General features: G+C 39.0%; 4 protein-coding genes across 4 annotated transcripts; 1 reads left to right on the top strand and 3 right to left on the bottom strand.

The window, feature by feature from the left end:
• Positions 1 to 5,002: 5,002 nt before the first annotated feature.
• LOC111811214 (rho-N domain-containing protein 1, chloroplastic) lies at positions 5,003 to 9,575 on the bottom strand. Its single transcript, XM_023697967.2, has 2 exons — positions 9,399 to 9,575; positions 5,003 to 6,343 (listed from the first exon to the last, which is right to left on the bottom strand). Exons 1-2 carry the CDS (start codon positions 9,436 to 9,438, stop codon positions 5,139 to 5,141), a joined length of 1,245 nt encoding a protein of 414 aa, XP_023553735.2. The 5' UTR covers positions 9,439 to 9,575; the 3' UTR covers positions 5,003 to 5,138.
• A 1,765-nt stretch (positions 9,576 to 11,340) lies between these two features.
• Positions 11,341 to 14,456, top strand: LOC111811212 (patellin-4-like). The gene is made up of 6 exons (XM_023697965.2): positions 11,341 to 11,541; positions 12,353 to 12,566; positions 12,644 to 13,110; positions 13,202 to 13,326; positions 13,408 to 13,549; positions 14,181 to 14,456. Exons 1-6 carry the CDS (start codon positions 11,431 to 11,433, stop codon positions 14,448 to 14,450), a joined length of 1,329 nt encoding a protein of 442 aa, XP_023553733.2. The 5' UTR covers positions 11,341 to 11,430; the 3' UTR covers positions 14,451 to 14,456.
• Positions 14,457 to 14,535: 79 nt separating this feature from the next.
• Positions 14,536 to 17,118, bottom strand: LOC111811210 (11S globulin). The gene is made up of 3 exons (XM_023697963.2): positions 16,489 to 17,118; positions 15,163 to 15,705; positions 14,536 to 15,082 (listed from the first exon to the last, which is right to left on the bottom strand). The coding sequence occupies exons 1-3, from the start codon at positions 17,071 to 17,073 to the stop codon at positions 14,675 to 14,677; spliced, it is 1,536 nt and encodes a 511-aa protein (XP_023553731.2). The 5' UTR covers positions 17,074 to 17,118; the 3' UTR covers positions 14,536 to 14,674.
• A 2,669-nt stretch (positions 17,119 to 19,787) lies between these two features.
• On the bottom strand, positions 19,788 to 23,138 carry LOC111811211 (11S globulin seed storage protein 2). The gene is made up of 4 exons (XM_023697964.2): positions 22,790 to 23,138; positions 22,434 to 22,714; positions 21,550 to 21,987; positions 19,788 to 20,447 (listed from the first exon to the last, which is right to left on the bottom strand). The coding sequence occupies exons 1-4, from the start codon at positions 23,085 to 23,087 to the stop codon at positions 20,043 to 20,045; spliced, it is 1,422 nt and encodes a 473-aa protein (XP_023553732.2). The 5' UTR covers positions 23,088 to 23,138; the 3' UTR covers positions 19,788 to 20,042.
• Positions 23,139 to 23,272: the final 134 nt, after the last annotated feature.

The following is a 23,272-nucleotide window of genomic DNA, read 5'->3' as shown; positions in this document are numbered from 1 at the left end:
ATCTTAACGTTTCATAAGTGAACCAGTGCATTCGTTGCTAGTTTATGCTTATTTTCGTTTAAAATCACCAAATAAAAAGGATGTTCTCTATCCTAATTAAGTAGCGAGAAAGAAGATAAGATACTACTAGAGATATCTAGTAATAAACGTGTGAAATTTTTTATTCATTTACGAAAGTGTAACAGCTCAAACTCATCGCTAGAAAATATTGTCTTCTTTATGCTTTTCGTTTCAGGCTTCCCTCAAGATTTTTAAAACGCGTCTACTAGAGAAAGGTTTTCACACCCTTATAAAGAATGTTCCGTTTCACTCTCCAACTTATATGAGATCTCACATAAAGTTTAAGGTTTTTAATTAATATAGTTATTAGTCTGTGACGGTAAGTGATAAGTTTAGAGGTATAAGCTGATATTCTTAAATTACAAATAGTATCCACGAACCTCGTCATTTGTTTAAAAAATACATGAACACTTTCAAAAGTTTCACAATTACCCTTGAAAACCTGAAATTCTAGAATTTCAAACAGAAATAGGGATGAGGAGCGTTATACCAATAACCTAGCTATAACGAAATTTAGATCACTACACTGTTACAAATCTCAATTTTCATATGAAATTCTGTAAGATTCCTACTCCAATGATAAATTTTCGATTCGCTAGATTGATATTTGTTTTCGATATCTTATACGAACCACGAGGCTTGAGAAGGAATAGTTATAGCTTTAGGGTAATCTTGGATTTGCTTAGGATGCCAATTGGGTCTTAATCACATTCAACTACAATTGAACAAAGTTTAATGGCAACTTTGTTGGATCTCTATAGAATAAATGCCATGAGCATCCTAAGCTTTTTTGCATCACCAAATTGTGCATTCAATTGGAAGAAGAAAATAATAATGATAAAGTAATCAATAAAGTAACGAAGCGTATCAAATCTCAATGCTTTGGTCACCACTTTTCATTTCTCGTTTGTTCATGGCGATTTGTTTTTCGAGCGACTCAAGCAATAGATCGTTACTGAAAGATTTGAAATAGTTATAAATATACAATAATTTAAGATTATTAAAAGCGTGTGTGCATTTAATAAACATCATTTCAAACAGTACATTGAATTTAAAACAACCAAATACAATCAAGGACTAACACAGTTGACAAAACAAACAGGACAATAATTAGACATTTTTTTAGACTAACCTAATTATTTGAATGGTGAATTTTTTTCAGGCTAGCTCAACCCGAAAAGGGTTTTCAGGTCCTCTTGTGCCACCTTTGTAAGAACGTGTTTCGTGAGAAGGAGAAGGAGTGTTGTCCTTAATCGACTTTGCTATGATCCCACTGAAGAAAAAAGAGAGTCGAGAGTTTGGGGTGCTCCTCTCTGAGCTCCCGTTTTTAAATCCTTTCAAGAGAATAACGGAAATCCAGAATGAAAGTAAAACAATCTAAATTGTGAGTGAGGCTTTTCTAGTTCCTCACAAGAGCCTGTTTCGAAAAGACAAAACGCTGGATACTTAATCTAAATCGTTGTTTAATAAAAAATAAAATGTTCTACATTTATTTATTTATTTATTTTTATATAACTCAAGAAAATTACATTATAAAAACTAAAAGAATTATTTATAAAATTAAAAAAAATATATGTATATATAGTTTTTTTTTTTTTTTTTTAATTTGCATTATTTGGATTACATAATTCTATATTATTTTTAAAAAAATAAATTGTCAAAAAAATAATTGTTGAATCCATTTAATTAAATAAATAAACATAACTCAATCTAACTAAAGGTGGGTAAGGAATTTAATTTCTAGGCTTCTTGGACAATCTTTCTTTCTTTTTTTTTTTTTTTTTTGAAAAAAATTAGAGTCTAAAAAAGAAAACGTTTGATATTGTTATCATTATTGTTATTTTGAAAAAGATGCCTACTTTTTTGAAACATTGGCTAGTCAAATTGATGGATCATTTGGAAATAAATGGTCCGTTTATGCCTCTCACGATTATAAAACGCAGCTGTTAGGGAGAGGTTTCTGCACCTTTATAAGTAATGTTTTATTTTCCTCTTCAACCGATATGGGATCTCACAATCCACCAAGTAGTGTGCCAACGTCCCGAGGACGTTGGGCCTCCAAGGGGAGTGAATTGTGAGATCTCACATTGGTTGGAGAGGAGAACGAAACATTTCTTATAAGAGTGTGGAAACCTCTCCCTAACAGACTCGTTTTAAAAACGTGAGGCTGACAGCGATATGTAACGGGCAAAAGCAGACAATATCTACTAGCAGTGGACTTGGACAGTTACAATTTAGAATCTATAATTGGCACTTGTCGACCCAACATTTTCCTGCACGTTGCTTGCTTGTTTTGAATTGTTTTAAGAGTAGACTATCCTCATAGACTGATACATGTCCTTTCAATACATTTTATCCTATGCTCGTTGACCACTTGTAATTTTCTCTAAAAAGATCATGAATGAGGACAAAACAGGTTGAAGGGGTTCATGTTGGTCGGTAGGGATAGTTTTCACTTTTAGAACACTCCAAGCTAAGTAAAAAAACATGAAACTTCTCATTGTCTAGGGACGTAATTGTGTAGCAAAAAAATATTTACTGCAAGTGTCTGATTCAAATTTCAATTTAGTGATCGAGTGCAGAAGTGTCATCGATAACACCAAAATTATATTCCCAGAGAATTAAATTAAGAACAGAAACGTAGGGAATTGATTTCATTAATGAACTATTGTTTTAATAAGTGAATTATAGCGATTGATTAAGCTGCAATATCAACAATGAATGAAAGAAAATGAACGATTGTCAATTCAACTCATAAAAAACACTAATTTATTGTTACATCGACATTTTAGTCCAAGTCTCGTCATTCACCATTCCAGGCTCCGAAGCCTAAAAAAATCTTCTTTGACTCTTCAAAAATCCTCTCAAAACTCTACAAAGTGCACCAATCGGGTTTAGAATTTTACTCTCCGAATAGCTCCTCTTAACGACTTAATTTTTTTAAAAAAAAAAAAAACTAATTATAAGGTATCGAGACAACATCGAGATGCTAGAGACAACATATCTACGTTGTACCCTAGATTCGTGCTATTTTTGAAATTTTGAGATCCCAACAAGATACCATAAATATCATCCCTACACTAAGATCGAAATCGATCTAAAAAATGGGTACTTTTTTTTCGTTGAGTACAATCTACAGACAATCTATGTAATCGAGCTAGACGAAACTTCCCCAAGTCGTAGCATCAAGATGCTACACGTGTTAGCATTCTAGCTTGGTTGTAAACAACGCTTCAAATGAACTAGCTGATTTCCTGACTTCGCCATTTTCATGCTCATTTTTAACTCCATGAATCCTCGACGAACACTTCTTTTAATCAATTTTTTCGAGATTTAACCATTTAAAGAAATATTTTCATGAAATTCACTAATTCGACCGTCAAATTAAAAGGATATAATTTAACGTAGTAAACGGTCGAATCTTGAGCGTCGAGCCCTCCATGGCTACCTTCTATCCTAGACATGTTCCAAACATAACAACAAAACAAAAAGAAACATGTAGAAGATCAACTGACAATACACAGTGTGAGAGTAGCCATTGTCATTCCAAAGTCACTTCAAACAGCAATTTTTATACTTTGTTTTTAGAAAACAAACCAAACAAAACATAATGTTTTTGGTTCCAAGTGAAATGGAATTTATTCCTTTCGATTGTGTGTTGCAAAAGGTTTTTTTTGAGTCTCGAGATCTAATTTTTGAAGTTTCGAATCTCAGACTGTGACGAAAAAATATAACGAAGATAAATAAAGTAAGAGTAAAATAAATTAAATAAAAATAAAAAACGAAAAAAATTGAGTAATTATATCATTTTTTTAAATACAAAACGTGTTTATAAATTAATTAATAATATCATTTATACGTTTTCAAATTATTGTTACCCTCTCCCATCGTCCTCGCTAGAACACCGTTTGGTGTCCAGCTATTTTTTACTTTTTCCTTCTCGGTTTCCCATCAAGGTTTTAAAACACATCCACTAAAGAGATGTTTCTACATCCTTACATGAAATGTTTCGTTTCTCTCTTCAACCGATGTGAGACCTTAGAATATTATATCAATTTGGGACTTCATCACGGTGTGTTTTAACCCTTTGTTGAGTCAAAACAAATTGATACACTTTACCGAGATTCATCTAGTAATTTATGATACTTATCCAAACCTATCCAATATAATGATGTTTAACGTGATGATCATGAAAGCCAGAAACCATTGAGTCTCCCAAATGGTTTGTGATGTCACTACAAGCATCAAGATGTCATCCATCTTCTCAACTTTCTCGAACACACTGATCATGAATTGACCCATGAGTAATTTCTACACACCATGTCGAAGCTGACCCTATGACTTAAACTTTGACCTATGGAAAAGAGCACAACGTCGGTACATCCATGCCATCTGACACTATCCTTAAAATTCTATTTCTAGACGAAAACACTCAAATCATTTGTCTTGCATCTCCATGTCTCCTCAATAATACATTCTAATGTATATTTGACCTGACACTCATTCACATCAAAATCAAAAGGTATCATATGCTAATGTGCCGAGCTTACATCTTTCACTTATACGAACTTAACTCTAGAGTGTCTATTTGATATCCGTTTGACGCAAAATTTGGCGAGGCGAGCTAACATTTTTAACTTATACAAACTAAACTCTCGAGATAATAGCCTGAAGCTCCATTTCGCTTCCATTAAACTTGTCTACGACACATTGTTCCTTTTGTTCTTGCTTAAACCTTAACGCCCAATTTTTTGTGCACGAGATGATGCACCATTCTCCTCGATCACATAAGATAATTCTCCCTCGGTTGTTGATATAGCTCGATGGGCAACACTCACGTGTCACCACTACTTTAGTACACTACGTGAGAGTCACAACCAGTTCTTGAAAAACGCTTTTAAAAAATGATTCATATGAATAGAGATTGCAAGTACTCTGCACCTGTGAAAAGGCTAGCCTGATATACAATCTGGGAAAAGGTCTGTAAAGCTAATTTCAACTCAAAACTGGTCATACAGATTGATTATATTCAAGCAAAACAAAAAAAGCGCCTAAACATCCTGTGCAACATGAAATTTTCATACCTGAGCATTGCTTAGCAACCGCACGAGCTCGCTCTTCTTCATCTTCGAGAACCCTTTCAAACTCCGAGATTTCGCGATCGCCCTCAGCTCAGCAAGCTTCAATGAGTTCAAGTCCTCGTGATCATCGTTCTTGGAAAATTTCTCATCGTGTTTAACGTCTTCATCAAATGTGTCATCGACGCCTAATAAATTAAGAAGTTCAGGCTCCATCTCATCAGGTTCGTGCTCTAGCTCGTATGATTCAGGCTCTGGCTCCAACTCGAACTCTTGGTCTGGCTCTGGCTCCTGCTCTGTCTCTCCTTGTGATTGCAGCTCTTCCCAGTGCTCTCGTTCCGACTCCTGTCGAGTCCATACCTTTGCTTTCAGTTGAGAACCTGTCTCGGTTCCGTTAAGTTTCAGTCCCTTTGAATTCACAACATCAATGGAGTTCAAAATACTTTCCCCAGGCGAAATCGGTTGGTACTTCACCACAGGCACGGGGGATTTACGTTGAAAATTTGAAACCGGTCGACTCAAAGACGAGCCTGTTGGCTCTTGAGCCTTCTCTCTCAAATGAGAACTTAGGCCGAAAATGCTTGAGCTTTTCCCTTCATCATAAGGACCATTCTCTTTGACATGGTTAAAACTCGAGTCCTTGACGCCTCCGCCTCCGCTGCCGCCGCCACCTCTCTTCCCTTGCTCCACTGAATGCCTTCTCAATAGCGTAAGAAGCGAATCGACCGTCTCACTCCCTTTTGTTTGTCCTTGAGATTCGATTTTCTTCTCTTCTTTCATCGCAGCTCGTTCCCGAAGCTGTGCTTGAATCTTCCTGAAAAGTTCAACAATTTCCTTCTCCCTCGGGCCCGGGTTAGCCGTGGTTTGGGATTTCGAATTGCTCGAGATAGAAAGAAATGGTCCATTCTTCGACGACAATAAATCAGATTCATCGACATGTTCAAGGCTGTCTCTATCCTCATTTTGCCTATTTCTGCTTCTTGAGTAGCCATGCCTATTTTGCTTAGAGAAATCCGAGTACTTCCTATGACCTCCCGAGCTGGCTTGGCACGTAAAAGACGCTCGCAACAAAGCACAGTTTACGGGTCGGAATTTGACTGCTGCATTGATTCTATGTTCGGTACATAAAGAGCGAGAAGAGACGGTGGCTGCTCGTCCAAAAACTCCCGAGCACGGAAGGCATCTGCTATCGGACAGTCCAAAGCCTATATCAAATCAAGAATCCATGTTTATATAAACTTTTAAATTTCCAGCACGAGTAGTAATCAAGATCATATGAAGAAAACTAGAACAAAAATCAAAGTATGATTCCATTATTACATTGAGATCTCATGAATACTGCAAGAACAGAGCAGATTTATTCCCAAACGTTCTTTTTTATCCAATTTGCTTAACCTTCAATGCGAATTTGGGAATAGATTTTGTAACGGCCCGAGCCCACCGCTGGGCTAGCAGATATTATCCTCCTGAGGCTTTCCTTTTCGGGCTTCCCCTCAGGGCTTTAAAACGCGTTTGCTATGGAGAGGTTTCACACACTTATAAAGAATGTTTCGTTCTCCTCCTCAACCGACGTAGGATCTCACAATCCACCCCCCTTCAAGGCCCATTGTCCTCACTGGCACTCGTTCCCTTCTCCAAACGATGTAGGACCCCCCATCCACCCCCTTTAGGGCCTAGTGTCCTTGCTGGCACACCACCTCATGGCCACCCCACTTTGGGGCTTAGCCTCCTCGTTGGCACATCGCCTGGTGTCTAGCTCTGATACCATTTGTAACAGCCAAGCCCACCACTATCAAATATTGTCCTTTTTGGGCTTTCCCTCAAAGTTTTTAAACGCGTCTGCTAGGCAGAGGTTTCACACACTTATAAAGAATGTTTCATTCTCCTCCTCAACCGACGTAGGATCTCACAATCCACCCCCCTTTGAGGCCCAGTGTCCTCACTGGCACTCGTTCCCTTCTCCAAACGATGTAGGACCCCCCATCCACCCCCTTTAGGGCCTAGTGTCCTTGCTGGCACACCACCTCATGTCCACCCCACTTTGGGGCTTAGCCTCCTCGTTGGCACATCACCTGGTGTCTGGCTCTGATACCATTTGTAACAGCCAAGCCCACCACTATCAAATATTGTCCTCTTTGGGCTTTCCCTCAAAGTTTTTAAACGCGTCTGCTAGGCAGAGGTTTCCACACCCTTATAAAGAATGTTTCGTTCTCCTCCCCAACAAATGTGGGACCTCACAAAGGGCGTCGAGAAAACAACTTAACAGTCAAAGGCACTTTCATGATTTGGGCATATATGAACAACCTTATGTTTCTACAACGCAAACCATGTTGTCAGCTTACTTTTGAACAACAATAATGCATCAATAGTGACCGATAAGAAAAAACAACATTAGTTTCTATAAGCACGACTCGAATATAATTGTCAATCAGTTCCCCGAACGGATGGGGGCACATCAATAAATTATGAACAACACTTCAATGTAACTCAGGATAAAGGTATAATAGAGCCCAGAAATTGAAACAGAATACATATCAACAAGATCACGTTCAAGAAACGCCAATATCATGAGAGAAAGAAGGGAAAGTTTTGCCACAAGATGTTGAGTTATGCCCAGAACCATATATATCCACTACAAAATTAAGGCAAGAACATCAAGCAGCTAAACAAATCAATGGGTCAAGTAATCTGTAATAGCCCAATCAAATCAATGGGTCAAGTAATCTGTAATAGCCCAATCCTACCGCTAGCAGATATTGTCCTCTTTGGGTTTTCCCTTTTGGATTTCCCCTCAAGGTTTTCAAAACGTGTCTGCTAGGGAGAGGTTTCCACACCCTTATAAAGCACGTTTCATTCTCCTCCCTGACCGATGTGGGATCTCACAATTCACACCCATTCGTGGCCTAACGTCCTCACTGGCACTCGTTCCCTTCTCTAATTGATGTGGGAGCCCGCAATCCACTCCCTTCGGGGGCCAATGTCCTTGCTAACACACCGCCTCATGTCCATCTCCCTTAGGGGCTCAGCCTCCACACTAACACATCGCTCGGTGTCTGGCTCTTATACCATTTGTAATAGCCCAAACCTATCGCTAGCAGACATTGTCCTCTTTGGGCTTATCCTTTTGGGCTTCCCCTCAAGGTTTTTAAAACCCGTCTGGTAGGGAGAAGTTTCCACACCCTTATACAAGATGCTTTGTTCTCCTCCCCGACCGATGCGGGATCTCACAATCCATCCCCCTTTGGGGCCCAGCATCCTCGCTAGCACTCGTTCCCTTCTCTAATCGATGTGGGACCTCCGAATCCACCCCCCTTTGGGGCCCAGCGTCCTTGTTGGCACACTGTCTCGTGTCTATCCCCCTTCGAGGCTCAGGCTTCTCACTAGCACATCGTCTGGTGTCTGGCTTTGATACCATTTGTAACAGCCCAAGCCCACCGCTAGAAAATATTGTCCTCTTTGGGCTTCCCCTCAAGGTTTTTAAACGCGTCTGCTAGGGAGAGGTCTCAACACCCTAAAAAAGGATGTTTCGTTCTCCTCCCCAACCGACGTGGGATCTCACAATCCACCCTATTACGGGGCTCAGCATTCTCGCTGGCACTTGTTCCCTTCTCTAATCGATATGGGATCCCTCAATCCACCCCCTTCGAGGCCAGCGTCATTGCTGGCACATCGTCTCATGTCCATCCCTCTTCGGGGCTCAGCCTCCTCACCGACACATCACCCAATGTCTAGCTCTGATACCATTCGTAACAGCCTAAGCCTACCGCTAGCAAATATTGTCCTCTTCGAGCATTCCCCTCCAGGCTTCCCCTTAAGGTTTTTAAAATGCTTCCGCTAGTGAGAGGTTTCCACACCCTTATAAAGAATGTATCGTTCTCCTCCCCGGCCGATGTGGGATCTCACATAATCCAACTACGTAGAGAATTTTCAAGCAATCGGAAAGTGGTATTAAGTACTCTAAAACAGAACTTAAACTTGTTGCGCAACAGTCACATAATTTCTCCATAACTTCCACATAGGAAAGGAAAGAACAGCAAAACATAGACAAAATCAAGAACCACAAAACCCTTCCCAAATAGAAATTCAAAATTCAAGAAGCTCAGGGTCCTCAGACAGCACAAAACCCATAAAACTAGAAGAAAATTAGAGACACCCAGTAAATGTAAACAAGATAATACTTAATTTCCAAGCTTTCAAGCAAACAAAGCACAAAATTAAAGAGTACCCAACAACGAATTTGTAGATATCAAGAACAGAAACCTGTAGCGTTGTTAGGAAGAAGATGAGGCAGCTGAGACATTGCTGGTTTGAACAGCTCGAAGGAAAGGTTTTAGTTGGGGGAAAAGGGGTTTTAGATTTGCATTTCTTCTGAGGATTTTCGCCTTCCGCTATGTTCTTCTTTGCCCTACGGCCTGTGTTTGGGAATATCACCGATAAAGGTAGAGATTGGTTTGGGTTGAGAAGTGCGGCATCTTCCTCGGGCGAAGAGGATGTGGTCGGGCCCCATGGGGGACTGGGCTTCCCTAACCATATCTTCCTGGCCCAACCTCAAAATGGCTCTCCTGCTGCCCATGAAAAACCAATAAATATATATATATACTCGTATTTTTTACAAGTTACCCTATTAATCTTCATATTTGATAGAAAAAAAAAAAAAAAAAGAAAAAAAAATCTATTTTTAGAATGTTGGACGAAAAGTTGTAACATGTCTGAATGTCGTACAAAAAGTCAACTTGTTTGAATATTGTACAAAAAGTTAACATATTTAAATGTCGGTACGAAAAGTCAATGTGTCTGAATATTATATGAAAAGTTAACATATCTAAATGTTGTACGAAAAGTCAATGTGTCTGAATATCGTACAAAAAATTAACATATTTAAATGTTGTACAAAAAGTCAACTTGTTTGAATATTGTACAAAAAGTTAACATATTTAAATGTCGGTACGAAAAGTCAATGTGTCTGAATATTATATGAAAAGTTAACATATCTAAATGTTGTACGAAAAGTCAATGTGTCTGAATATCGTACAAAAAATTAACATATTTAAATGTCGGTACGAAAAGTCAATGTGTCTGAATATTGTATGAAAAGTTAACATATCTAAATGTACGAAAAGTCAATGTGTCTGAATGTTGTAGTTTTATGTTTAGTCTTATCGTAACAAATATGTTAGTATATGTGTATATATATATATATATATTTCATTTAAAAATTTAAAGGATTTTACTTAAAATATTTTAAAATGTTTACAAAAGATCACACGTAATTATAGTACGACAGAACGGTGTTCTTTTATAATTTAATCAAATATTAGTACTTGAAATATCGTTTTTGTCTTTATATTCGGGCATTTATACCATTGTAGTTCAATTAATCTTAAAGCTATTACTTTGTCGTTTTTTTTTTTCGGGAAAATATCAATTTATATCCCTAAGCTTTGAGATTATTTTAATTAAAAATTTTATCTAATAATTGTATTAATTATTAATATAAAATGGGTTTGCTAGCTCGTTCTTAATCCTAAACCGTCAAGACAAGATTCACATTAGTATTAGAGGATGAGCGGATAGATGACCCCAAGAGAATAGATTATGGGCTCCTGAGTTTCAAGGAGCAAGAAAAACTATGAGCCCTGAAGAATTAGATTAGGAAACGTGATGTAGAGAATAATTATAAGCTAATTCGGTTATCGAATGACTTCGAATATCTCTAACAAGATAGATGAGCTCGAAGGGGCTGTATAGTCAAGACTAATGAATGTATAAAGCTCGAAAGAGCTAGATTAGGGAGAACGATGAGCTCCAACGGGTAGATCAGAAACGAACAAATTGTGATCTTGAGAGATAGATTAGAAGCATAACAAGTGTAACTCGAGTAAGATATATGTCTTACCAAGTTTCTCGGTAAATTTAATTTCGGATCCCCTATGTACCGTTTTTATTATACATCAAATTCCAAGTTTATTGGAATTGATAAGAACCACAAATTTAGAACAACGCCAATTCATATCCACAAATCATTTGATCATCAGTTTTGTTATGAACAAATGAACCAAAATTATGATCTGAAAAAGAAAAGTTCCTAAATTTGGGAGAAAAAAACGAATGGCATTTGTGGCTTTTTTTTTTGTCATTCGATTCAATGAAATTCTCAATTGTTATCACTTTGTCGATCATTTTTTGTTCTTTTCTATGAATCTGATTCTAATCGGTTCTAACTAAGCCGGTATCTGGTTTTACGACAACAATCTCTCCAATCGTCAGAGTCGTGGAATTCGAAGAAGAAAACATGGTGGCCGAGAGAAAGAAGAAACAGGTCTACGACGAGACTATTATGGAAGATGATATGAATTTCTCCATGAACAACGATGAAGAACTTGTTCATCTAGAAGATGATCCGGTGAGACCCATCTTTTCGTCAATCATTTTCGTTAAATTATAAATTTGGTTCAGCTCGATTTTTCTATTTTTCTTTTAAATATATATATATATATATATATATATATTTTTTTTTTTTTTTTTTTTTAATTTAAGTTTATTTAGTTTCTCATATATAATTTTTTTTTTTTTACCATTAAGCTTTATATTTTCTTAAAAAAAAATATATTATTGAAATTTCAAACATTTCAATATTACTTTTAAACTTTAAAAGAATAAAAAAAAAATACCCATATCATTAATTTTCAAAATATGATAAAAAAAAATAAAAGTATTTTAAAAATTATTTTTGAACTTCCGAAAGTATTTGAAACCTCAAATTTTTCTAAAAATTTAATACTCTACTGATAGTATATAGACACGTTTTAAAAAACCTAACTATTCAAAAGAAACATTAATATCTTTTAATTTTTAAAAAAATTATTATTAATACAGTATTTTTATTAATTAAATTTCAAAAGTTCAGATATATTTTTGAAACATTCAAAAGTTTAAGAATATTTTTGAAACATTTTCAAAAGTTTATGAATATTTTTGAAACAAAGTACTAACGGGTTCCTTCCAAAATTAACCGTTTATAATATTTTCAGATAAAATATAAAGTTTACGAGTATTTTTATTAATTTGACCTAAATTTTAACATAACTTAAAAACCCTTTTTTTATACTTTATAAACAGATTGGATCCATAAGTATTTGATTCCTCAAATTTATAGAAAAAACCTATTTTTTTTTTAACTAAAAAAACAAAATTGGGGCTTATTTGATGAACAGGAAAGATTAGAAGGCGAAACGAGCGAAAAAGAATTGGATGAAATGGAGAAAAAGTTGAGAAAAAAGAAGAAAAAGAGAGCTTTGATCGAATTTCGTACCAAAGTGGAAGAAGCAATCATAGGCAATTCTCTTTTAGGCAAACCCAAACCCAAAGAACATCACAAAGAAATAAGCCTATGGGGAGTCCCTTTGCTACCGAGCAAAGGTCACGAAGGTATCGTCGACGTTTTGCTCTAAATATGATATGATATGTATGGTAAGCTATAATTTAGTACTAAATATTCTTAACAGGTACCGACGTTTTGCTCCAGAAGTTCTTGAAAGCTCAACGCTACAAAGTCTCGGACGCGTTTGACATGCTCAAGAACACTTTGAAATGGCGCAAAGAGTACAAAGCTGATGAGATTCTTGAGGAGAAACTTGGAGGTGACCTTCAAAATTTGGTTGGTTTCTTGGAGGGTAAAGATAGGGAAGGCCACCCGCTTTGGTTTCATGCAAATGCGGCGTTGAGAGATAGAGAGATGTATCAAAGAACGTTTGGAACTGATGAGAAATGTGAGGAGTTCTTGAGATGGATGGTTCAAAATATGGAGAAAGGGATCCAACGGTTGAGATTTGAGAAAGGAGGCGTTGATTCTATCGTTCAAATTACGGATTTGAAAAACTCTCCTGGTCCCGCTATGAAGGAGTTTCGGAGTGTTAGCAAGAAAGCTCTCTTGCTTATACAAGATCATTATCCCGAGCTTGTTTATAAAAACGTAAACGATTCTCTTTCTCTTCTGGGTTTGAACGATACATGTTGCTATCTCTATTTTTTTCTAAGAGGTCGTAGTGTTTTTTTTTATATAGATAGTTATAAACGCTCCGTTTTGGTATTATGCTCGACATATACTCCGGTCGAAGATTATTAGCCATAAAACCAAGGCGAAGTTCATCTTTGCCAATCAATCAAAAGTGTCAAAGACACTTCTCGAGTGAGCTTGTTATGCATCTTTTATCTTCAAAAGTTTGGTATTGATACTTTTAAGCAATTGGTTTGGACGGTTGTAATCCAGGTTTATCGCCCCGGAACAATTGCCAGTTCGATATGGCGGGCTTAAAAGAGATGACGACGACGAATTCTCACCGGCTGATAAAACTTCAGAGCTTACCGTTAAAGGAAACTTCGCTGGAACCGTTGAATTCCCCGCTCCTGAGGTAAGCCAAGACTTGTGGGTTAGACGACGTTTTTGAACCTAATCTAAAAGTTTCTAAAACATTAAGTTAATGGGTTACAATTGGATTTGCAGGTTGGGGGGGACAATCCCGTCTTTGAACCTAATCTAAAAGTTTAAGTTGTCTTTCAACATAATCTAAAAGTTTAAGTTAATGGGTTATGATTGGATTTATAGGTTGGGGTGACAAACCTCGTCTTTGAACCTAATCTAAAAGTTTAAGTTAACGAGTTACAATTAAATTTGTAGGCTGGGGTGACGAACCACGTCTATGAACCTAGTCTAAAAGTTTAAGTTAATGGGTTATGATTGGATTCATAGGTTTAGGGTGACAAACCCCGTCTTTGAACCTAATCTAAAAGTTAAAGTTAATGGGTTACAATTGAATTTGCAGGTTGGGGATGACAAACCCCGTCTTCGAATCTAATATAAGAGTTTAAGTTAATGGGTTACGATTGGATTTGCAGGCTGGGGTGACAAACCCCGTCTCTAAACCTAATCTAAAAGTTTAAGATAATGTGTTACGACTAGATTTGTAGGGTGAGGGGTCGGACAAACGCGTCTTTGAACCTAATCTAAAAGTTTAAGCTAACGGGTTATGATTGAATTTGCAGACTGGGGTGACGATAGTGTGGGACGTGACGGTAGCGGGATGGGACGTGGTGTACAAGGAAGAATTCGTGCCAGAAGATGAAGGATCATACAGAATTCAGTTGCAAAATCAGAAAAAAATGGGAGAGAGCTTGAGGAATTGTTTCTACATCAATGAGCCTGGAAAAATTGTTATCACAATTGAGAATCCAACATTCAACAGCAAGAAGACTGTGTATTACAGATCAAAAGTCAAGCCCACCGTCCCGATGTACATCTTGTTCAACAAATAGTCGAGATTCGTTCGAGAAATAGTGTTCGAATTGTTTTTAAAAAGTTTAGAGATTTATTAGACAGAAAGGATCGATCGAACATAAGTTGTTGTATAAGAAAGGCCTCGTCTTTATTATTATTATTACGATTATTCCGAAGCTTTAAAACCTAAATTATTACACCATAAAAACAAAAGCCAAAACTGGCCCTTCCTACCAAACCGAACCAAACCAAACCAAGCGCTTTACATAGCTTCTATCGGGTTAGCCCTACGTGCCGATGATGACATGCGTGGGGGCAGCAAAGTGGTCTCTTCCCTGTTGAATTTGAGCCTTAGAGCCTCTTCGTTTGAGATTCTATAAGCGCTGGCAATGACTTGAACTGGGAAGGCTCTCATGGCTGAGGTCCGCCCGGCCAGTGGGGTGATCATGGCGTTGTCATTGGTCTTGAATGATACCCATTCGAACCCTTCATCGCTTGCTTTCTTGACTAAGGCGAAGTTTTGTGGTACCACTAGTAGCTGTCGTTGTTGTAGCTCGCCGTCGAATACGGTTTGGCCTCGGTCGTCGACTACTTGGACTCTTGCACGGCCTCTTGTTACAAATATGACACTATGTGCGTTTTGGTTCCAATGCGGGACGTACATTGCATTCTGTTGTGCACAAAGAATGGTTTGGTTTAGTTCAAAATTAGTTCAAATTGACTCAAAGCTATGTGGGGTGGTGCGCTTACTCTATAAAGGACACCACGCTCGGCGCTTAGTTTGAGCCAGCGGAGGATGGGGAAGCGATGGCTGTTGGTGGTGCTAAGACGACCAGCTTCAGGTGTGTAGATATCAGCGCGGGAGGCATCGCCAATGTTCTCCTTTAATCTCATAGAGCAAATGGTTTCATCCAAACCATTGTCGTCGGCCCATCGGTGGCTTCGGCGGCCTCGGCTGCGCTCATATGCTCTCTCTTGCTCCTCCTCTTGTTCCTCCTCCCATTGTTGTTCGTCTCCTCTTTGTCCTCCTCGTGATCTTGGTGGCTTGATTACCTCGAATTGTCCCTCGACCTTTATGATGTTGCGTCGGTAGTCGTCTTCTCCACGAAGCTTCCTCGCCATCTCGGTGTTTATGTTGAGAACTTCTGCGAGAACTCTATCGTCGAAGGCAAAGAAGATGTTGTTCTTGTTGCTTGATCCCTCCCGGCGGGTACTGTGTCGTGTTTGCTCTTGCTTCCATTCCGATCTTCTCTCCGAGAATTCCTCCTCTGGGTTTCCGGCCAAGTAGAACGCCTGAAAAAGAAATCAAATTTATTGTGACCCTGTTGAGAATTGTTGGGGAGGAGTCCCATGTTGGCTAATTAAGGGAGTTTACATCTCCATTCACTAAAAGTAAAGTCATGAGAGCAATGATGCTCAGAGTGAACAGTATCATATCATTATAGAGTTGTAGTTTCTAATATGGTATCAGATCCATACCTTAATCTAACATGTCAATAAAATTTTTAAATGTCGATTAAAGAAGTTGTGGGGCTGGAAGATGTAGTCAAAAGTGACTCAAGTGTCTTTTGTTCGAGGGCTCTAGAGAAGGAGTCAAGCCTCGATTAAGATGAGGTTGTTCAAGGGCTCCATAAGCATCAGGGGAGGCTCTATGAAAGTTGTAAGACTCGAATGTGTAGTCAAAAGTGACTCAAGTGTTGAATAAATAGTGTACTTTGTTCGAAGGCTTCAGAGAAGAAGTTGAGTCTCGATTAAAAGGAGATTGTTTGAGGGCTCCACAGACATCACGGGAGACTCTATGATGTACTTTGTTCGAGATGAGGATTGTTGAGAATTGTTGGGAGAGAGTCCCATGTCAGCTAATTAAGGGGTGATCAAGGGTAAGAGGGTAAGCTGATACTCAAAGTGAACAATATCATACCGTTGCATACAGCAGTGATTCCTAACGGACCCGTAACTAAAAACTTCTTCAATTTAGTAAAGTTAGTAAATTTATTGCGACCCATTACTAAAAACTTCTTAAATTTAGCAAATCTAGTAAATTTATCACGACCCATGAATTAAAATTTGACATACCCTTGGATGGAAGTCCAGTTGGTTTGCATGGTTACTAACGTCAAGAAGAACAAGGATAATAAGTTTCTCATTGCCATCATTATACGTCCAATGAGCAGAGCCAGCAGGCACAGCAAAGAGGTCACCGGTGCGAACACGGCGGATCTTCTGGTGGCGATCACGAAACTCCCCAGCCGATTGCTGAGACTCTTGGTACGTTTCAGGGCAACCCGAAAGCACAACTCCCTTGAACCCTCTCCCTCTTTCAACGTACATAAGCCGTGGGGCATTAGTGTACTGAGGAAGGAGAAGACCCTTGGGGTCAATTAAGTATCTCTGGAAAGCCACGCCGGCGCATTGAAACTCCTCATGGTTAGGATCCCACATCTCGATCACACCGCCTTCGGCCTCGATACGGTTCGAGGGTTCGAGGGCATCAAGTCGGTCGAGGCGGCACTCGCGGTACCGGCGCTGGCCCTCGCCGTAGCGCTGGCTCTCGCCATAGCGCCGGCTGCGGTAGCCTTGGATGTTTTGATCGGTTGCTAGGCAGACATTGAAGAGGACTAAGAAGCAAAGGGAAAAGGAGAGTAAAAGAGGGTTTCCCATGGCTAATGTTTGTGTTTGGTGTATTTTTTGAAGTGATTTGGGAAGTGGGAAATGTTGGGATTTATAGATGGAGAAATATGGTGAAGGGTTGGACACGATTGAGAAGAGTTTGCCATTTTTCATATTGCATGGCTGCAAATGCCTTTGTGTTTCAACACATCATTGTTTTGGTATGTCGGAGGTGGCTTTAGGTATCTGAAGAAATGAAGGGTAAATTCTGATTTATAAGGTTTGTGTTGGCACTTTACATTGTGTCGTTTATGTTGTCTTACATTTCTCACTTCCCAAAGTATTTGTCATTTAGTTGTTTGGTTTTGATACGATATTGTGTTCGAATATGTTCGATAATTAATGTATGAGAATTAAATGTCTATGTTTGTTTTACGGGTTATATTCTTTGTATGAATTAACCTAAATTTGAAAACGAACATTAAATTTAGATTTTTATGACTTCACTCCAAGTGTTAGTCTTGTTTGGATGATAGAATGGAGAGAGGGGGAAGGGAGAAGCAGCTACGGTGGAAAAATCGTTGTGGGCTAGCTTGTAATTTGGGAGTCTCGGAGGGGTGCCATTTTTTAAGGTTGATATTGTTTGTAAGATAAATTTTTAGGAACGAACCCTAGTTTTGGAGTTCTCCCTAACCTATATATTACTAATAAATAAAAAGGAGCTTATCTTTTTCTTACAAGAGCGCAGAGTGTTACAATTGTACTCTTGCAATAGCGTGACAACGATTGTGTGACACTTGTTCTAACTCAGTGAACAAGTCAGCTTGAGAAATTTGGATTTTATGAACAAAGTCAACGTATGCTCGAGCTTCGAGTCACTTTTGCGAGAAATGTTTTAAAAATTTTGAACGAGGAAATACATTTGAAAATAGTTTGAAAGAATGGAAGAAAGCAACGTTATATGGCTATATGCACAGAAAGAAACATCACGGCTTAAATAGCATAAAGTTTAGGGTAGGAAGAATTGACGACTAGTTGCATCCCCTTAGAATACATTTTGAGGCATTTTAGCTCAATGTAGACATGATTTTGGTGAAAGGTCGTACACTTCCGTATTGACACAACATGATATGGTAAAGGTTCATTTAAGACAAAAGCATGAAAAAGGAGATTGTAACTGACATGCAGTCATGGACAACACATTCTAGACAACCATGATCGAGACATCCGAAATACAGCTATAGAGAACACACCTTAAACAAGTATGACAGTGACATATAGTAGCCTTTTATCTCATCTATGTGCTCTTGGGACAAGGCACCAAATCTTATTCATATGTTACACCCTTTAGGTTATTAGTTGAACACGATCATTTTATATGATAACCACATACTGTTCAAGATTACACTAATAACCTTATAATTTTTCATATAATGGATAACATTAAATTAAAATTATTGTAAAAGAAAATAATTAATTACCTGCCTTTAGAACATAAATTTCAACATTTCGACAGCGAGTCATCCCACAACTATCATCGGTCATAGCTTCATTGGTTGTTTTTCATCAGATCCTAGCCCTAGTGCACTCTCTCTCACGTCCCACGACTATTTTTGGGCATTTTTTCATTATCCCTTTGGGTCATTCCTCTCATTTTGTTGTAATGAAACTTTCAACCACCTATTGTAGTAGTCGATCGTTGATTGACATCTTATTGATCATGTTTCACTACACGGGTTTCTTACGACTACAATAAATTCAACGAGTTCGACATTCACATCTCGAAGACAACTTCACCATGCAATCAATGTCATCCCATCTTTTGGTGACCACATGTGCAAGAAAAACCAACAACATGATGGTGTGAGTAAGGTTGCTCAAATCTAGTTACACAAACAACATGATACATCTTCTCCAGTGAAGCGCTCTAATTCAGGTCCAACGATTGGTTCGGGTGAGTATTTCTCTTTGTTTTGGTTCAATTCACGTTGTTTCTCTCGATTCCCATTCACGTCAAGTTGATTTTCTTCATTCTTGTTCAGTTCAACTAGTTTTATTTATTTCTCATTCCGTTCAAACTTTTTATGATTAGTTTATATAGTTACTACCCTACAACATAATCTTGGAAGGTAATAGTAAATGTCACGACGCCTATATATATGCACTTTTACCATCTCATTCCGTTCAACTTTTCTATCTGTTTACAAAATATTCATATCCTTTCACAAATATTTTGGAATTTCAAATAGAAATTAGGATATGAATGACATGAGGATGACATAGAACTTAAATTTGGATCATCACACTTTAAAATATCATCACTTGCACAATAGGGTTAAGCCCAACTATGAGTGACTATATTTACGTGAAGAAAATGATTTAGGATTTTTAGAAATAAACGTGGAAAATGATTCCGGGATTTTAAGAATAAATTTAGAAAAATGATTTAGAAATTTTAGGAAAAATCGTTTGGAAATTTTAGGAATAGATTGCAGTATAAATATACCCCTTTGCCCTACTTAGTTCATCATCACAAGAAATCCCAACCAAAAGTAGTAGTTTGTACAGATTGTTTTGTAAACCTTTCTCGATTGGTCTTAATAAATTGTGTGAATTCCAAACCCTACAAAGTAATAGTTTCTCATGATTGTTTTGTAAATCTCTTCTCGATTGGTCTTAATAGATTGTGCGAGTGTTTCAAACAGATAGTTGTGTTCAACACACACGTTCTAAGTAACCCAATTTTCGTATTAGGCGAAACAAAATGAGGAAAGAAGTAAGACGGGCCACATATTTTATTACATTATTCATAAGTTATTACATATAGTATTACACATTGGATAATCTTAAAACTCCTTCATCTTCATTAGAAACACCCTTCTTCTCTATTCTACAAGAAGAAGAACTTAAAGAACAACAACCCTAAACAAAGATAACAAAGACAGCGCCATCCAACAACACCTGTGGCCTTATTATTATTATTATTATTCATATCTCTACGAGTGGCAAAAGGGACCTCTTTAAGACCTGTGGCGGCGGCTGCTGCTGCTGCCGCCGCTGCTAGGTGGGAAGAGGAAAGTGTGTTGCCTTCTTGTTTGCTTCAGCTGCTGAGCCTCGGCGGTTGTGATTTGGAATGATTGTTCGAGGAGTTGGAGTGGTAGGGCTCGGAAGAAGGATGTGTAGCCTGCGATTGGGCTCTTCATTGGCTGGTTTGAGGTCTTGAATGTGATCCATTCGAACCCTTCTTGCCCGGCTTGAACCAATGCGGGGTAGAATTGGGGTATCACGAACATGTTTCCTCTTGAGACTCGCTCGTTGAACACTTGGTTGCCGTAGTCATCGGATATTTGGAAGTTTGCTTCTCCGTCTACTACGTATACTAGTCTGTGGTCTGTCATTGACCAGTGGAGGTTGTATTGTGCGTTCTGTCATGCCAAAACCAAATGTTAGATTCACCCATAGAGGTTGTAGTTATACGGTTTGGGTTGGATTATGAAGGTAACGGTTCAACCCTAGTGCTAGTAAATATTGTACTTGTTTGCCCATCTGGGTTTTCCCTCAATGTTTTTAAAACGCGTCTCATAAGGAGAAATTTTCACATTTTTGTAAGGAATACTTTGTTCCCCTCTACAACCGATGTGGGATCTCACTATCCACCCCCTTGGGGGCCAGCGTCTCGCTGACACACCAGGCTGACATGGGATCTCACAATTCATCCCCTTGGGAGCAAGTATCCTCAACATGTGTAACTCTGATACCATTTGTAATGGCACAAGCACACTGATAACAGATATTGTCCTCTTTGTGCGAGGTTTACACACCCTTATAAGAAATGTTTCATTTCCCTCTCCAACTGATGTAGGATCTCACAATCCACTCCGTTGGGGGCCAGCGTCTTCGCTGGCACACTGCCCCGTGTCTGATTCTAATACTATTTGTAACGGCTCAAGCACACCGCTGGCAGATATTGTTCTTTTTTAGCTTTCCCTTTCTGGCTTAGGTTTTTAAAAAGCGTTTGCTAGGGAGAGGTTTTCACACTCTTATAAGGAGTGCTTCGTTCCGCTCTACAGCTGATGTGGAATCTCACAATCCACCCCTTGGGGCTCAGTGTCCTCGCTAGCACACCGTCCGGTGTCTGGCTCTGATACCATTTGTAACGGCCCAAGCACATCACTAACAGATATTGTCCTCTTTGGGCGAGGTTTACACACCCTTACAAGGAATGTTTCGTTGCCCTCTCCAACCGACATGGGATCTCACAATCCACCCCTCGGGAGCTCAGCGTCCTCGCTAACACCCAGCTCGGTGTCTAACTCTGATACCATTTGTAACGGCCCAAGCACATTACTAGTAGATATTATTCTCTTTGAGGTTTCCCTTAAGATTTTTAAAACGTGTTTACTAGGGAGAGGTTTCCACACCCTTGTAAAGAATGTTTCGTTCTCCTCTTCAATCAACGTGGGATCTCACAATGAACTTATTGGATTGGGTTCCGCTCAAAAAAATGAAATGAGAGTTAGTATTTACCGGGAAGAGATGGCCTTTCTCTGCACTCATGCCCATGAATCTGAGAATAGGGAGCTTGAGTTGGTTCAAAATGTTAATCCTACCAGCCTCCCTGGAGTATACATCAGCTTCTCTTTGGGTGTTCATGTTGTGCTGAACTCTAGCAGTGCATATGGTTTCTTCCAACCCATTTGATATCTCTTCCCTTCTTGAAGGCGATTCACTCAATTCTTCTTCCTCCTCCTCCGGTGTCAAAAACGACATTTGTTCATCACACTTCACGATCAGTCCACTACTCCTTTCTTCTTGCATTCTCCTCACCAAATCTGTTGGAACGTTGTAAGCTTGTGCAAGAAAATCCTGATCAAACCCATTATAGATGTTCACAAGATCATTATTTTTTGATCCTCTAAGTTCCCTCCTTTCTTCCCTTGGAATTCCACCCGCCAAGAAAGATCCCTACAAAATAACTGTCGGTTAGAAATCACGAACCTCCACAATGATATGATATAGTCCAATTTGAGTATTAGCTCTCGTGGCTACAAAGTACAACATAGAGCCTCTTATGAGGCTTATGGAGCCCTCGAACAGTCTCCCCTTAATCAAGGCTTGACTCCTTTTCTAGAGTCCTCGAACAAAGTACACCCTTTGTTCGACACTTGGGTCGCTTTTGACTACACTTTCGAGGCTCACAACTTCTTTGTTCAACATTTTAGGACTCTATCGACATGGCTCTGATACCATGTTAGGAATCACGAAACTCCACAATGGTATGATATTGTCCAATTTGAACATTAGCTCTCATCGCTTTGCTTTTGGTTTCCCAAAAGACCTTGTACCAATGGAGATGTATTCCTTACTTGTAAACTATTAAAGTTGAGATTTTTAAGGTAGAATTGGAATACCCTGATGCGGAGGTCGAGTTGGTTGTCTTCGTTGTTGAGATCCAAGAAGGCGACGGCGACGAGGTCTTGCCCGCCGTCGTTGTGGCACCATTGGACAGTGCCAGCAGGCACAACGATCATGTCACCACGGCGAACTCTCCGCACCTTTTGGTGTTGGTCATCCTCTTTCCCGGCGCCAATTCGACGTCCCATGCGCCTCGAAGACCTTCTTGACGATTGCGCCGACTGTGCCTCGTATGTCTCCGCGCACCCGGGGTAGTTCAGCCCCAAAAACCCTTCACCTGTTCCATTCATAAACCATAATTTTTAGAACATGTTTGTGAGTGATTTTGAAACGAATTTCATTTGAATCGTACCTTGCTCGATGTAAATGAGCATAGGGGAGCTGTGGAATTTAGGCAAAGAGAGACAGTTGGGCCTTATGATGTTTCTAATGGCAGCAACTCCAGCACATTGAAAGTCTTCCTCAGCTTCATCCCAAAGCTCAGTGATGCCTCCCTCAGACTCGATACGACGCGATGGTGGCATCGATCGAATCCTGTCGAGTCGGCATTGCTGAGCTTCTTCCCTGAACGAGCGCCGCTCATGCAACTGAGAGCTCGACCCACAAGCAACAAGACATAGCAAAATCGCCAGGACAACTCTGGTCGCCATTGTTGAAGTATAGAAGAAAAGAGTAGAAAGGAGATAGTGAGATGAAATGGGATTGAGAAAGGGGTTAATATATAGAACAAAGGGGAGTGTTTGGTGTTGAAATGAAGCAACATTTGGGCTGCTCTCTGAAATTGGAATCTAGGACGTGGTGAATGCATGGAAATGGTTTTGCACACACCCACCAT

Source organism: Cucurbita pepo, chromosome 15 (genome assembly GCF_057944985.1).
Source record: "Cucurbita pepo subsp. pepo isolate OVF chromosome 15, ASM5794498v1, whole genome shotgun sequence".
Taxonomy (NCBI): Eukaryota; Viridiplantae; Streptophyta; class Magnoliopsida; order Cucurbitales; family Cucurbitaceae; genus Cucurbita; species Cucurbita pepo.
This window is presented reverse-complemented; position numbering and strand designations above follow the sequence as displayed.